Raw genomic sequence first — 17,790 nt, forward strand, 5'->3', positions numbered from 1 at the left:
CTAAGAAATACAAGGTCTTCGTGCAAACACCAAGATATTTTCGTCTTTTATTTACATAAAAAAAACTACCGGAAATCAAGCGATAAAAATCTTAAATTTGTGTTAAATACCTAGAAAACATTTGTAATGAAGACAGTTATCAAAGTGACCAGCCATTTTGAATTAGGTCAATAATTTTACGAAATACAATATATTTTGACAAAACGAATTTCAAGTTGACAACGGCAATTCGTTGGTTAATTCAATATTTTCGTTTCGCAAATTAAAATCCGTAATTTTATCAACCGAATGTACCCCATTACAAATGTTGAAAACCAAAGGTGACGTTTAAACTACAAAGGATTTCCTGGATTGCTGGATTTTCTCATCAGGTATCTTCAGTTTAGTCACCTTCATCCGTGTTTGGGTAAAGAAACTGTATAAAATGTTTTAAATCGTAAATGTTTTACTATAATTCTGCCGATTTCAAAGAACGTCGGAATGAGTGGTATGCAAAATGGCGCTCGGAAGAGGTTGGGGTATGGAAGAATGGAATTCCAACCTCTTACGTTGAAGGAGTAATATATTATCAGGACCCGAATATCTATAAATAGTCATTGCCAACTGTTTAATCTGGTTCCGTGTAATTGAAAACATTCGGGACATCACCGCTACGAAAGAATACGCAATAATATCAAGGGAACCAAGATTTTAGCGGAAATCACCCAATTCTAGAGCATATCGCATTCGTACCATTTCGGATCTTGAAAGTAAGCCAAAATCAGTGACAGAGAATATTTGACGATTAGCGACTTTGAAGACTTCAGGCTTTGTATGGTTAAATTACGGCAAGTACAACCAGAAGTCCCTTATTACTAATTTATGGGAACGAAAACCTTGACTTAATACAGATATTTCGTTCATTTTTAAAGTCTAAAACATCGCTACAAACACGGTAATTTTGAAAATATGTAGGAGAGAATAATTGCTCATGAATGTTATGTACAGTGTATTATATTTGCTTTTCATGCTTTTTATCTCTTGTAGACTCTCTGCACATTAACTGATTTTTTTTAGAACACTGAGCCGAAGAATGTAAATAAGTTATCTAACTATAAGCAGTCATGGTTACAGCTGGTCAGCATACGTGTATACATTTTAATACATTACGCAGTGGATATAGGCGATTAATTCTATGATATCAGGAGACAATGACAGGTCAACAGTTATGGCGATTGTTCACACTGGCATTCGTTACCACATTGATTGATTTTAATGCTGCTCATCCTGGGTCCAAAGGAAAAACAAGAATCAGTTTGCACTAACTTCATTGATTCAAAAGGTAAGGTTCAGTAAGTAAATCTTCCCACGTTCGGTTATCACTAACAATTTGTTTTTGTCATAACTTACGCTTCTAACTGTTTTTCCCATAAGAGAATTAGAGTACAATTCTTTGTAATAAATTCCATTGTTTTGTAGGGCAACTACATTATTGGATTTAAATCCAGTGACAAACAGAATATTTCTGTGGACCGATATACCGACCGGTGTATTCAATAGAGAATTTTTGAATTCCCATATTATGTGCCCAGTACAATCACAGCATGTAACCTTTTCCGTTGACCACTGAGAGAAGAAGATTTTTTCCTCAGCAAAAACAGCTGCAAGAATGTTTTCGCCTTCAAATTTTACTTTATGTAGCATAATACCGGAGAAATCTGTTACACAAAACCACTCGGACCCTGCTCTGAAACAAAACCCCTTAGAATGAACCGAAACAGAGTCCAGCTTGTCATCCATCTCGAATAAAATGGAGGTCTTCCGTGAGTTAATATTTAGAATATGGAGTTTATTACTGTAGTCTGTTACTACGACTTGAACGTCATCTAATTGAGCAATGCACCCTGGTTTGATTGACAGCTGAATAAGATAGTCGAATAGTTTATCTTTATATATCAATATTTGTTGTTTCTCGTAATCACAGCACGCAAATCTACCATCGTCTAAGAAACAATTACTATATATAGTATGCTTTTTGTAGGAAGTGTCTATCGACATATGTTCTATCACTGGGGTGCAACTTATTTTTGAAACATCAATATCTTTATCGGAAATCGACCACAGTTGTGCTTGTTTCGCCCTTCTACCAGGAAGTCTGATCCTACATGAGCTCTCTTTAATAGAGAGATCGTAATAACCTGACATCGAGTTTTCAAGATTCTCTATATCTTTGTATGTAAGGTCAATTACTGCATTTTTAGATGCGTCCAGCTGCGTAACAGACACAAGATACTTCTCTTTTTCGCTTAGTCTATTTTGAAAAGCTGATAGAGAAAGAAACATTTGTAATTCAGACCCAAAGTCTCGAACGGTCTGACTTTGTAGTATCATTGTTTGTATGCTATCCTTTTGAACTGCCAAATCATTTATAACATCTACTATAGCGGATTTCTTTTCTTCGTAAATATCTTCGAGTTCATTTTGAAGTTTCTCGACAAGCTTGTCAAGAGTTAACAAAATGTTATTTTTCACTTCTTCAATCTTATCCATACATTTGTCCTTCTGCTCTGCTAAGGATTCTAAGTTATCTTCGCGATCATTAATCAATAGATCTGCATCAGCAGATACATCTTTAAACATGTTTTCTATTTCTTCTAATGCTGTCATTGACCTGTCCCGTCTAATAACTTCGTGTATGGGACTGATGCTACGACACTCGATATGTGATGTCCGCAAGCATTGGACACAACACAAAATATCGTGCCCGCTACAGAAGTATTCAAAACGCAAGTCGTGCTCTGAGCATTCGTTTTTCATTTCCTTAGCGAAGTCAGGTAGTTGTTCAAAAGTTTGTATTGGAATTGTGTCATGTTTTTTTGTTAATTTTGCTACATCATGATGCTTTCTACATTGATCGCATAAACTTTCCTCGCATTCAGCACACCAGGCTACTGCTGTGGATGTCTGGTGCTGCTCACTACATATATCACATGGTCTGGTGGAAGATGCCATTCTGAAAAAAGGTCATATTAGTAATTAATTTATTTACGAATTTAAATTGAACATGAATATAAAATTCATCGTACAAATAATATGAAGGATCAATTGTAATATTTTAAGGGTTTTACAAAGTTATCCCTGAAAATGTAAAACCTTTCTTCAGATCCTACATATCGCACATGTATGAAAACAAATATAATACATGCAATGACAACAGTACATTCATCTACTACAAATGGAAAACAGAGAAACATTACATAAACAGGGGTTTATAAAACTGCAATGCGATTTGTAGGTTGCTCGATCATTGTGTTTTAAAATAATACTCCACATAAGAATCATGCAAAATGTGACTCATGGTTGGAAAGCCTACATATTTTTTTTTATATTTGTCACCGATGTGTAAATTTCATTACGTATTATTATATCATACATCATACCCATCATTTTTTATATTGTCGTATGCATATTACTTAATAACATTGCACGCTAGGGGTGAAATGAATTATGCGCACCCAGGCATAGCTCGACTGGGCAATGCCGAAGCAATATAGTTACAGGTATAGTTAATTTGCATTGTTTTTCTAAAGTTTAATGAAAGTTTCATTTATAATTTAGTTTCCGGTTTAGTATGAGATATTTGTTTTATTTTGCGATTCTACATTTCGATGTTTGTCTATATTAAGGAATTATTCAGATATTTGCTGAAATTTGCGATAGAAACGTGCATAATTGAGTTATTGAATGTTTTCCGAAATATGAATAGCCCCGTGCTGGTCCAGGTGTTAAAAGAATAGGCCTGCAGCAGCGCTAAGCTTGTCGTAAAAGGCGACTAAATAGTGCTCAGAACCCTAGCCGGGGGCTAGGGCGCTCTGCCCACAGAGCAACTGGGATGTGTGCCCCAGATGGTTGAATGGGGTACCCCTGGTGTGTTACATGCTGAGGTTGTCAGGCTATAATACGGAAAACCTGACCGCAAACCATAGTGGTGCACCGTGTTGGGAAAGATGCAAAGTTCCTCGCACGTTAAAGAACCCTACTGTGGTATTCTCCCGGAGTAGGAACCATAGGGCTCCGCCACAGGAGGCTAAATTGCCCGACCCTACCCACCTCTCCCTATTTCCAGTGGCAATCAAAATTTGTCGACCCTATTGTCCTTGTGTCCCATCCCTTTTTCATTTCATCATCATTTCATGTTCATTTTATTATTAATTTCATGTTCATCGTCTGAATATAGCTGAAATATTGCTGCTCGGACGTTAAATCCCAACAAACCAACAACCGAAATATGAATAAATATGTCCAGTTTGTTCATATTTACAGTTTAAAAAGATTTTGGCTCTTAATGGTTGGTGGAACTTGTCCTGGCAATGAAGATTTAGTCTCAGCCCATATGCCCTGCGACAATTTGTTTAAAATGTCATACACAGGCAAATATTTTTCATGTGAAGTTCATGTTAATCGAGTTTCACGTGAAATTCATGTGAACTTCACGTGAAATTAACGTGATTTTCACATGAAATTCACTTAACACGACTTTCATGTTATCAATTCACGTGAATTTCATGTGAAGACTCGATTCACCTGAATTTAACGTGAAAATTATCACGAAGTTTATTTGCTCAATTCTGGTGAAAATCATGTGAAATTCATGTGAAAATTACGTGAAATAATTTTTCCTGTATAGCAAATAGAAAGTAATGTGTAGCCTTTCATATTATCCTTGTTCATAGGAGATGAAAATTTTATACAATGTACTGTAGAATTCAAAATTAAGGGAAATAACTCTGTATTGGACACTTTTATAACTATACATATAATCGTACACTTCATCATAAAGACCTATAAAGCAATTTGATAACAGAAATAAAAACATGTAGCCATTTTCAGGTGTATCACATTTTACAGAATTTGCATAATTCTTACAAAGACTGCTACTTAACTTTTTGTTAAATATATAATTTCTATTCAGACAGACAGCCCCATTTAGATCTTAGAGGGTGTTCAGGTAAAACCATGCCATTTTTTTTCACAAGATGTTCACTCCTACAATGTAAGAGATCAATACTCATTTTCCTTAAACAAAATGAATCCTGTTTTGTAATTTACTAAAAATGAAATAAATTACTTACAAAGCACTGCAAAATTTTGAATGAAATAAATTCTTTCACTTTCCTTTCATCTGTGGCAACATCCCTTCAGCACCTGCGTATGGAGTGTTCATATCACAACTCATACATTATGTCAGAGCTTGCCGAAAATACGCAGACTTTTTGTATCGCGCTAGAATTCTAACAAATAGGCTTTTGGAACAGGGTTATGTTGCTACAAGATTGAAGTCATCACCACAAAAGTTTTATGGTCGTCATCATGAACTCGTGGATCGTTACGGTGTAGCCATCTGCGACATGAAAACTGATTTGTTCAAGGTGTCATAATTTTCCTTTTCTCTTTCGTCTGCCGGACTTAACTTTTTATAAGCAACTCGGTGGGTGTTTCTAGAAAAGCAGAGTTGCTCATTTGCTTTTTTTTGCTTTGTGTGTATAATTTTGGTTGCTTTGTGTTCTTTCTTATGTGTGTGTGTGTTTTTTTTTTCATGTCTGGTCTTTGTCCCTGGATTGCATTCTTTTGATTTCTGCTATAACCTTGGTTTCCTTGATTACTCTTTCATTCTAAATTTTATAGTGCTTTTTATGTAATTTGTGTATTCAATACACAAACGTAACTCTTGGTCTGTTCATAATTAAGTTGATTTGTTAGAGAACTTTGAACATGTTCTTAATCATCCACTTTTTATACAGAAAATCCCTGTTCCTCTTTTGACATCATAATAAACTGTTGAGATAAAATTAACTCTGTTCTGCCCCTATCATAGAGTCTGCCTGATCTATTACTTGAGTCATGAATCTATAATCTATAAAACATGTAGCATACATGTAGCAATACAATATCTAATGAATTGACTCTTAAATTAAGCCTGGTCATTGTAAACTACAGTATAGAAAATAACAAACTCATTCAATTTATTCTTGTAAACTTATTGCGTATTTCGTACGCAAATTAGTTTTCCAGAACAATGTTTGGTAATATTCTTGCACACATCTTGTACACATAGAATCCCACATACATGCTTCACATTCTATGTTTCACATTCTAGTTATAAGACGATCCCGAAGTCCCAGATTTTCTGTTATGTCACACGCGACATAACAGAAAATTGGAGCACTGTCATCTGGCTTTTAATAAGACTAAATGTTTCGTTGATCCTTGTTTTATTCTTTTCATCAATTTACAGAATGATGCGATAACTTCTAGTCTCTCTTTAATTCTGTCAGAAACTGTCAGGAAAACTGTTCTATGACAGCAGATAGAACAGAAATCCAGACAGAACCTGACAAGGTCTGACATGTGCAGAAGCTGTCCTGGGTCAGAATATATTTTGCCTTATTCCCTGACAGATCCTGACTGAAACTGCCCTGGGTCGTGACAAAGAAATACGAAAAGCTGTTGTAAACTGTCATACCCCTGAAATCACAAAACTGAAATTCATTCTGTATTCGTGTACGCTTAAAAAATACGAATAATACTACAATAAATAATATATATAGTATTAAATGACCTTTCAAATTGAATGTTTATTTAGAAAAAATCGAAATGCAGCATTCACATTTTGATTCGGAGATGTAAAACAACGGACAAGAAGCATAATTTCTGCCACACATCCTTTGTCTCTTGAGAGTCTAGGAGCCCAGAATGGATCTCAGTTTCATGAATTTTTTTTCGAAAATACCTTCACGAAACTGAAATAACTGTACGAAATATACATTGTCATTGAGTATCAACAAATTTGTGTTATACACAGCAAACCTGTACAGTTCTGTTCTTACACTGTGTATGTGGTGTTAAATCAATGTAGAAATATACATATATTTCAAAACTCTAAAAATTGATATATTTCTGACCTTTAAGACTTTCAACATTAATGGTGATTTGATCACCAACGCAAATGTGACCTTTTTGAACCAGGAACTAAATCATCTGGTTTACTTCCCTTGATAATACATCCAGTGCAACGTACAACATTCTCATTTCTCGGGTGATAAGACGTGCTGCTTGTGTAGGTGACATTACATGCTAAAGATAACACAATACTTTTGGAACCCCATCACTCGATGATAAGGTCAACAAAGTTCCCACTACTAACTACATGTTTACTAATACACTCCAATTCTAAGTGAAGATCTAGAGGTACATGTATTTTACAATTCGTTATGTCAGAATTGATCCGGGGACATATAATAAGTCATGTATTAATGACGTCACTGAACCTACATGTAGCAATAACATGGACCAGAAAATGAATAAAATGTATGGGTAGAAAAATTGTGTTACATTTTCACCGATGCGATATGTAAACACTAAATATCCAAATCATACAAAGAGGGAGGAGAACACATAATTTATATGATTTATTATTTTAGTTTGACCTTCTTTCATTCCTAATATAAAATTTACGGCAATTCCGAAATGACTTTCGGACGATTTTTCCAGTTTTGCATGGTTTTCTCATAGACAGACTCTTGAGTGTCCCCGAGAAGTAGCCTACTATTATACAATAATTAATGACTTTGATACATTTTGTGTATTTAATATAAGTCCCCATCATGATTTATCAACAGGAGAAAATGTTCACCAAGCCGTAGGCAAGGTTAATGTGACATTTTTTAGGGTTGATAAATCGAGATAGCGACTTACATCTAAGTGATTAATTGTTGTATTAAAGGAATCTATGTGAATCACTCTACGCTCGTAATCTTTTTTTTCTTTTAGTATTTAAATTCCGGATTATTGTTATTGATCTATGTTAGCGTAACCGTGGAAGCGGAAAGAATTAATAGTATTTTAGCGAATTTGAACTACTGTCAAGATTTAACATGACCTGAAAGTAGTTTTTAGACCACAGAAAAAGGAACAGATATGATGAAACTCAAAATATGCGCCCTAGACAATAGTAAATACTTATAGAGATCACCAAAAGGTCTTCAATACGTGTAAAAACACCTTCAATTAAGCTCTGAAATCAGAAAAAAATCTCTTTACGTAATAATATCCTCACAATATAAAAATAGATGTGGTATGATTACCAATACAAAGTAACGAACAATTAAACTTCTACAGGTCACCACACGAAAAAGACTAACAGCAACCTAACCTATACAAAGAAACGTAAAACGAAAAACAATGAACATAAAAAAACAAAGACAACCACTGGGCTTGGGACAGGCGCATAAAATATATGAAAGGGTTAAAAATGTTTGTAGGCGGCCACCCCCCTTTAACCGGGGACAGTGATGGGAAAATACAACAATAAAACACTAATATTTGTCGAATTTGAATTTAACTCTTGGGATCAATGTAGAATACACAAATCAAACAAAAGACAAGCTGTACCCAAAGAATAATCGCTGTTTCTGTAAGCGAAAGAAACTGTTAAAGAAAACTAGTTGAAACGTAAATTTGTATTGCACCAAGTTCCAGTTCAAATTTCTTTAAGCTACTCCACTAGTTCTTTTTCAGTTGGTAAGGGCAATGATTAAGGTATCAGTCTCCAATTAATATCATTTATGAAAATGGCATATAAAATAACTCAGAAAATTTATACATGTATATATTAAACTGGAGGTATGGAAATAGTGAACATGACACTTTAAAACAGATAAGTATAATTTCTCACGTTTCGTAGTATAGGGAGAAATTATTGTTTTAACGGTACGAGACCTGGCGTAGTGATATTTATCACGTGTTATCAATTTTGAGCGGGAAATTTTTCCCGGTTTGTCACTATCTAGCCAAAGTCAGTGAGGGCAACTCACAAGATGGACACCACGATTAAGGAAGCCATTTCCGCGGAAGTTAAAAGTGCCGTCGCGAATGCTCAACAAGATTTACTCGGGAACTTTTCTACATTATTGGATAGTAGATTGTCCGCTTTCCAAACTAACATTAAACAGTCACAATAAGACATCTCGCAGTCACAAATGACTAAAATAGAACAGACAATTGGTGACAGTTATACGTTCAAAAGGAAAGGAAACGAAAACCAATACAGAAACGAAGCAAAAATGTTACTTAAGTTAAAGGAGACTGACGCTAAACTCGAGGGACCGGATTGGAGTGTCGAATCAGTACAAACCGCTAAACAGAAAATCGTAGAATGTATGGATTTAATTCGAGAGAGACAAAAGTTGATTAAATTGGCCGATTCATCGGAATTAGGATGGAAAGTAGTGTCGGAATATGTTGCCAATCCTATAGCCGAGGATTCGGAAGACGAAAAGAAGATGATCAGAGCACAAAACAGGGCCGAACGAAAACAGAAAGCTGAAAAGACAAAGAAACTGAAGACTAACAGGATAGTTCCTTACTCAAAAGAAAAAGACGACAATAAAACATCCTGGAAACCAGGGAGATGCTTTACTTGTGGCAAGAGAGGCCATTGGGCCGATGACTGTCCTGAAAAGAAAAAGATAAGTAACTTTAAATTTTATCATAGTTTTTCTAATTTTTCTGGTGATATGAAACATGAAAATAATTTTAACAAGTCGCTCAAGAATGAGAGTCAATACACACAATGTTCAAATTCTTGTATTCATGATGACAAAACTGAACACTTGTCAAAAAACGTAAAAAATACGAGAGACGAAACGGTTATCATCACACCTGTGGGTCAATTGAAATCACACATAGGTAAATGGAAATCAATTAATAGCAATACACATATTATTGATGTTATCGAGAACGGATACAGAATACCGTTCAGAACAGAACCGGATCCAATTTTTTAAAGAATAACAAATCTTCTTTAGATAATCCGGAATTTGTAAAATCTGAGATTATGACATTAATAAAGAAAAGATGTATTACTGAAGTAACAGAAAAACCAGTTGTTGTGAATCCACTCACTGTGGCCTACAATAAAAATAAGTCTAGACTAGTATTAGACTGCAGACATATAAATCCACATCTATTTAGATTTAGACACAAATGTGAAGATACGAAAATTGCAAGAGATTTATTTAAAACTGATGATTTCCTTTTTAGTTATGACTTAAAATCTGCTTATCATCATATTGAAATTATTGATATACATAGAACATTCTTGGGTTTCATTTGAATTTGACACAAAAACTAGATATTTTGTTTTCTATGTCTTACCATTTGGCTACAGCAGGGTATATATTGTCAAAAGTATTGAGGGAGGTAGTTAAACACTTGAGATCAGAAGGAAAACGTATAGTCATGTTTCTAGACGACGGTCTAGGAGGTGATGACGATTTTGATAGTTGCTATAAAACTAGTACTAAAGTCAATAATGAATTACAAGAATTGGGCTTAATAATAGCTCATGAAAAATGTCATTGGTTTCCAAGTCAAAGAATTGAATGGTTAGGTTACATATGGGACACAAAATTAGGGAAAGTTTTTGCCAGAGAAGAAAGAATTAGTAAAGTTGAAAACAGCATAAGAAAGTTATGCAAAGAAATTACTAATGGCAGGTTATTTAGTGCTAGATTTTTAGCCAGCATAGTTGGTCAGTTAATTTCAATGCAAATTGTCATTGGCGACAAAGCCAGATTTTACACAAGATATTTGTATGAATGTATTATGGGTAGAGCAGGTTGGGATGCTCAAGTAAAAATCTCACAGTCAGCATTGACAGAAATTTTGTTTTGGGATAACTCAGAAAGATAAACGACCGGGTGTGGATGTAAATTTTGTGTCAGACTTTGACATGTTTTGTGATGCCTCAGATGTAGGCTTTGCGGGATTTTGTCAGTCCCAGGAAGTATGTGATTACTTCGTAGGTCAGGTAACAGGTAATTGGACTAGAGATGAAAAATCAGAGAGCTCAACATGGCGCGAATTAGAATGCGTCAGGAGAGTTTTGCGTACTAACGCAAATGTTCTAGAAAGTAAGAAAATAGACGTAAATACAGACAATATGAATGTTCACCATATACTTAAGGTGGGTAGCAGAAAATCCAAATTACAAAGCGTAGCTAGACATACACAACTTATATCTCAATAGAGATATGAATCTTAATTTGAATGGGTTCCCAGGTAAGAAAACAAAGAAACTGATGCAATGAGCAGACAATCAGACCATGATGTGTGTGTTTTGTATATCTTAACAAGAAATGGGGACCGTACAGTATCGATAGATTTGCTACACATTATAACACACAATGTAAGAGATTTAATTCCAAGTATTGGTGCCCCGACACGGAAGCAATAGATACATTCACACAAGATTGGAGTAACGAAATAAACTGGCTTGTTCCACCCCTCACTTGATTGTTTCGTCTTTACAAAAAGCTGAACAAGACCAGGCATAATGTACATTAATAATTCCAGAATGGAAATCTGCTCCTTTTTGGCCTCTCATTTACACACAAAAAGGAATAGCTCACTTTATAAAAAGATATGGAATATCTGAGAGAAAACAAAGTTGTAGTAAAGGGATTTTTGGCGAACGTAAACTTAAGTTCAATATGATGGCTTTTAAAATTGTATTTTGATTATTTCTTATGTCGTTTTTTAGGACTAAATATCAGACAAAATGTGGAAACAGCGATAACTCAGAGTGGTGTTACCATAGACGATTCATTGTACATGTTAGCCGGAAAAACGACACCTTTTATTGTATTTCTATAGTTCTAATAGATGGAAGAAGTTTGCAAAAGAACATAACTTATCCGATTTACCAGCTGAACCTGTACATATAGCTCTTTATATAACTAAATTAATAGACAAACACTGTTCATCTAGTGTAGTAAATTCAGCTGTTTATTCCATGAAATGGGCACACAATCTTAACGGTTTCATTGATCCTACAAACAATTCTTTTGTTATATCATTATTAGAATCAGTTAAAAGACTTAACGGTAAACCCGTAAACAAAAAAGATCCAGTAAATAATGACATGCTCATTGAACTTTGTTCTATTTACGGACATTCTACGGACATTTTAGTAGTCAGAGACCTTACTAAGATTTTATTGTCTTATACCGGTTTTCTTTGTTTTGATGAAACCAGTAAGATCAAATGTAAAGATATTCATATTTTTGACAATTATTTATACATCGTTGTTTTTCAAAAAAAGATGGTACACCTAGATACAAATATATAGTTCTTGGTAGAGATTCCTCATACTTTGTAAGAAATAATTCCAAATCATCTTCCAAATATACAGAGGAAGATGTTTACAAAATGCTGGAATTTTTAATCGACAACATATTTGTTCAGTGTGGTGGACGTGTTTTTCAACAAACGGTCGGCATTCCGATGGTAGCGAATTGTGCTCCTTTACTAGCTGACCTATTCCTTCACTCTTATGAGGCTGACTTTATAGCTGATCTGATCAGAAAGAAAGAATATTGTTTGGCTAGATCCTTCAATCTCAGTTTCCGCTATATAGATGACGTGTTATCTTTAAACAATCCTAATTTCGGGGATTTGATAATCGCATCTACCCAAAAGAACTTGAGATAAAAGATACTACAGACACTGTGAAGTCAGCCTCATATCTTGACCTACGTTTAGAAATCGATGGTAAAGGAAAACTACTGACCAAACTTTACGACAAACGTGATGACTTTTCATTCAGAATTGTCAACTTTCCTTTCATCTGTGGCAACATCCCTTCGGCTCCTGCGTATGGAGTGTTCATATCACAACTCATACGTTATGCCAGAGCTTGCCGGGACTACGCAGACTTTTTGTATCGCGCTGGAACTCTAACAAATAGGCTTCTGGAACAGGGTTATGTTGCTACAAGATTGAAGTCATCACTACAGAAGTTTTACGGTCGTCATCATGAACTCGTGGATCGTTATGGTGTATCCATCAGCACCATGAAAACTTATTTATTCAACAGGTCATAGTTTCTTTTCCTCGTTTGTCTACCCCGGACTTGACTTTTTATGAGCAACTCGGCGGGTGTTTCTAGAAAAGCAGAGGATGCTTACCCTACCGGTGCACCTGGTCCATGCTCCCAGTTTTTAGTGGAGTCCGAGTTGCTCATTTACTTTTGTTACTTTGTATGTATGATTTTAGTTACTTTATGTTCTTTGTTGTGTATGTCTGTTTTCCATGTCTGGTCTTTGTCCCTGGATTACATTCTTTTGATTACCGCTATAACCTTGGTTCCCTTGATTACTCTTTAAAAATCACGATTGGTAGTAGTAAAACAGATCAATACAGACAAGGCAACGAGATTTATATTTCAAAAGGTCAAACTATTGCCTGTCCATATAAAATGTATGTTCGTTATTTAAGATTAACTGGATTAGATCCTCAATCTGAACAATTTGTTTTTAAACCGATATTTAGATCTAAAGATGTTTGTAAACTTATATATAAAAATAAACCAATTAGTTATACTACAGCTAAAGAGAATATTGTTAATAGGCTTAAGTCAGTAGCACCTAGTCTCAATCTAGGTCTTCATTCATTACGTTCCGGTGGAGCTACGGCCGCTGCCATATCTGATGTTAATGAAAGGTGCATTACGAGACATGGGAGATGGAAAACTGATTTTGTAAAAGATGGTTATATCGAAGACACTTTAGATAGAGAATGTCAGTCTCACAGAAACTTGGTCTTTAAATTTTTGTTTTTCTTTCATACTAACCCCCCTTTCTTTGATTATTTTCTATGCTCACTGGGCTATCGGCAATATGATATATATTTGATATATATTTGATTAATTATGCCTATATTTATTAGAGTTTGAGATATGGAAGTAAAATGTATACAGTACATTACTCCCCCTAAATTTGTTTAGAATCTCCTTACAACAAAAAAGGATGGTATTAAAAACGACCAAAGTAATCTATCAAAGTTGGCTCCGCCAAACTTGGGTTTACTCAAAAGTAAATGCCTTTATATCAGTGTCCTATGTCTTGGTAGCTCCATATGAGCGTGCTCGGTTCGACTATGGGAATTTGGATATAGTTCTGGTTTCGGTAATGTAGGTGCAAAATTTCGTGGACCTGCATCTTTTCACTGGCACTGAGATGTCATGATCACGTAACTATCTTCTGTTTTCTGTGAAGGGGGTCAGCAGGTCGTGACCGACTGACAACTGTCTACTTGTAGGATGATCCGCTGGTCGTGACCCACTAACAACTGTGTACTTATAGGATGATCTGCAGGTCGTGACCGTCTGACAACTGTCTAGCCGTGGGATGATGAGCAAGTCATGACTGACTGACCACTGTCTACTTGCAGGATTATCTGCAGGTCGTGACCGACTGACAACTGTCTAGTTGTAGGAAGATTCGCAGGTCCTGAAAACATTACAAAGCAAAAAAAAAAGAAGAACAAAAAACCAAAGCAAACAAAAGCAAAATAAAAAACAAACAAAAAAGAAAAATCCAACGAACAAACAAACAGGAAGAATGATACCCGATACATTATATAAGTTAACTTCAATAAGTTAACTGTATTACCATAAAGAGGACGATACCTCCGATCCAACAAAACTGTTAAAAAACCAGATGGTCTTTTATGGAGAAAAAATATTTCATCTAAAATAGCATTTTTTGACATTTTATGCTATTTTGTTATTATGTCTAAAATATATAATTCCTCTGAAACTACCTATAACCAACTGGATATGAACTTGATATGGAATGTTCCTGCTCATTAAATCTGGAATTTCAATCCTATGACATACATGGTATATGTTTTGCTATTTTTATACAAAAAAAAATCTTTATTAACATCTTTTTCTCTGAACAACAGTATTGTTAAGTAGATTCTTTCCAATCGGCTTTATTTTATTGGCAAGGTTAAGAAATTTCTCAATTTTTGCTTCATTCGGCATGCTAGTTTGGTCTGATTTTATCTGGAGTGGGTGATTGTAAATTTCACTCACGGATTAGTATTTTCTTTCGTTTTTGATCGATTTCCGGTGAAAACAGCCCAGTGGAGACAGCGGTCTTCACTAGCAAAGCCAACCAATCAAAAGTAGTCCCGGCAAAGCTCAAAAATATTCATAAATAAATAAAAGGTAAAAAAAAATAATGTTTTGTAGTGCCATATTTTAGAAAAAACAATCTTCCAAAACTTTCTTCTATTGAATTACCATTGCGTCTCTATTTGATAATTCTTAGCAATTACACAATAATTGATTTTACTGAGGATTTTATTTTAAGGTATTTATTTTAACTGACATCACACACACATTTCAAACGGGCACATTTTTTTTCAACGTTATTCATTAATATAGTTTAATTTTAAATGAAAGAAATGGGCTCTTGACTGTATTCATGAATAGTGAAAATCCGGGATATCTTCACTACGCTCTCGTTTAAGAACCTAATATTCTTTTCATTAGCTATGTCCAAGTTTCTGTGTTCGATTCTGCCTTTGACAATGAAGAATTTTTACCAGTCTTTATATTTGGATAGTGTGTCCATACGAATTACAGAATTATATGCTCAGTATGCATTATATTATAACTAAATGAGAATCTTACTGCATGCTTTTCTTTTATTTTGATTTGTCAAAACCATTACATGTAACAGCTGAAGTCTTGAGAACATTTTTAAGGCATAGCATCCCCTAGATATAAAAAAATTACATCAAGTTTATGTAAAATTGTATCAAAAACTGACCTGACTTTGCAATGTTGTTTTTTTTTTTCAATTCCACAGAGAGTGCAGAAATAAACATTCAAACACATGCGATTCACTTGATTAGGTCCACCCATTAACACAGTTTTAATCACCAAAAGTGAGAAGCATGTCAATGTGAATAGAGTTTATCTTATTTAATACACAGGGAACATATCAAAACATTATCCACACTTAATTCACTTTCGCCCTTTCTGCAGAATTGATAAAAGTCAGGACAATTTTTCATGTATTTTTTTATAAAGTGATAGAACCATTTAACTCTAGACAGATATATTAAATGTAAATCAAACATTGTAAATCACCATGCTTTGCGCTGGTCAACTAAATGTTTTGACTAAATTTGAGGCAAAAAAAGACCAATATATGAGAAAAATGATGTGCCACCCATTACCTGATTCTTACACGGAATGGTATTTAATTGTAAGTAATGAACGGTTAACCTTACATATAAGCACAATACAATTATCGTTGTAATCTTTATTTTTAATGTTTTCTTTACAAGATTATGACACCAACAAAACAAACACAAAACAAATAAACAAAATTGGTATGATTTTCATTTGCAGTTTTGTGATATTTGGTTCAAGCGCCTGAATTCACTTCTGATTTATTCGTTGGCGACTTCATTTTTAAGGATAAGGTTTTCATCTCGTCTTTGAAGCACTGCCTGTCTTCTTGCTGCATATTCACGTCCAAGTTTTCCTAAAAAAGTAAACATTGAAAGGTGTAAAGTGCAATTTTCCTGATATCACAACAAACATTTAGGATTCATGAATTATTTCCTCCAACTATTTGGCTTTCAGTTGAATTAATAATGCTGATGTTTTATTCATAATAAAACCGTTATATTCAAATATGAATTAAGCGTAGCAGTTAAACTCGCGTGTATTGAAATAAACTTTTCCTTACGAATGCATGCCCCCTTTTCGTGTTTTTTATTAAAGATATATACAAATGTATTGGTCACGGGTTCAATTTTGGGGGTGATAAAGTACATTAACTATATAATGAGAACAAGTATGGTAAATATGTCAAAGAAACAGCAAACCCCACCGGAGTGAGAATGTCAACACAAAGCCACCCATTGAACGACGTGGAAACCATGAATCCATAAGACAGGCTGCAGCTGGCTCCAGAACATCATTGTACACAGGTACATCGAAAGAGTTGCCCCTATATACTCAAGTAACACAATAATGAATTAATGGCGAAAACTTACCCCGGTTTGCCAAAGCTTCATCACGTCTGATATCGGCCATTATCATCTTCTCAGCGTTTGTATAGACAACTGGAATGGAAATTTAAAAGAATTTGCATTTAATGTAAACATATACCGGCAATTTTTATCACTGTTTTCACTGATAAATTCCTATTAAATTCAACAAAATACAGCCATAAAACATTTCCATGGTAACTAATAATCATCAAATAATGTCACATTTACAGACAGTTCGTTTGTATAAAGAAATATATACACTTTCCTTCATATTGAATGATCATTTCTACTGTCATTGTAATTTGACATTCAAGATACCAACCTGAAGGATGGACTTTATTCTTTCTTTTTAATGATGGTAGCCTTCGAGGTGGTCTAGCTGGAATTTCATCATGAGGCTCAACGACGTCGAAGGCTACACCTGCCGTGGCTGTAGTGGTGTTCTCCACTTTGACAATTCCTTCTATTCTCAGTTGCTCAAGTATTTCTTCTGAATTGCATTCTTTACTTCGATCTTCGATTCTTTCATTATTGCCTGCATTCTTTCGTTTTTTCTTTACCCTGTCTAAACACCTAAAACAGCTGACTTTAGCCAACTTTGCGCCCATGTCTGATACTGCGGTTGCAGATCAACGGAGTCGATCGGCGACGTTTCTACGGAGCAGTGCAACTCCTTCGATTGTTACGTCGCTTCATAGGTCATGTGACAGATGTTACAATAGTTGAATACGGGATATTGGTAATAACGATTTTTAACCAGGATTCACGTGTTTTATATAGAGATTTTTGTTCTTCGCTGTATTTTAAAATCGGGGTAAGGACTCAGCTAGCCCCATTACTCTCAAACATTTCTGGAAATCACTCCTCTTAGGTCAATTAGCGTCCCCCTTT

At 34.8% G+C, this 17,790-nt stretch overlaps 2 protein-coding genes and 1 pseudogene across 3 annotated transcripts; 1 reads left to right on the forward strand and 2 right to left on the reverse strand.

Moving 5' to 3' along the window:
• Positions 1 to 34: 34 nt before the first annotated feature.
• Positions 35 to 7,026, reverse strand: LOC148620398 (uncharacterized). Of its 2 annotated transcripts, XM_088581254.1 has the most exons (3): positions 6,942 to 6,998; positions 4,923 to 5,025; positions 35 to 2,992 (listed from the first exon to the last, which is right to left on the reverse strand). In XM_088581254.1, exon 3 carries the CDS (start codon positions 2,989 to 2,991, stop codon positions 1,315 to 1,317), a length of 1,677 nt encoding a protein of 558 aa, XP_088437380.1. In that variant the 5' UTR covers position 2,992; positions 4,923 to 5,025; positions 6,942 to 6,998; the 3' UTR covers positions 35 to 1,314. The 2 variants fall into 2 exon arrangements, with proteins under 2 accessions (XP_088437380.1, XP_088437379.1); XM_088581253.1 differs by lacking the exon at positions 4,923 to 5,025 and having other exon boundaries at positions 6,942 to 7,026.
• On the forward strand, positions 6,500 to 11,668 carry LOC148620399 (uncharacterized; annotated as a pseudogene).
• Positions 11,669 to 16,145: 4,477 nt separating this feature from the next.
• LOC148620400 (uncharacterized) lies at positions 16,146 to 17,539 on the reverse strand. The gene is made up of 3 exons (XM_088577002.1): positions 17,222 to 17,539; positions 16,903 to 16,971; positions 16,146 to 16,385 (listed from the first exon to the last, which is right to left on the reverse strand). Exons 1-3 carry the CDS (start codon positions 17,505 to 17,507, stop codon positions 16,291 to 16,293), a joined length of 450 nt encoding a protein of 149 aa, XP_088433128.1. The 5' UTR covers positions 17,508 to 17,539; the 3' UTR covers positions 16,146 to 16,290.
• Between the last annotated feature and the right edge of the window lie 251 nt (positions 17,540 to 17,790).

This window comes from Perna viridis, chromosome 4, assembly GCF_037379345.1.
Source record: "Perna viridis isolate PV_CMFRI_1.1 ecotype Kerala chromosome 4, ASM3737934v1, whole genome shotgun sequence".
Taxonomy (NCBI): Eukaryota; Metazoa; Mollusca; class Bivalvia; order Mytilida; family Mytilidae; genus Perna; species Perna viridis.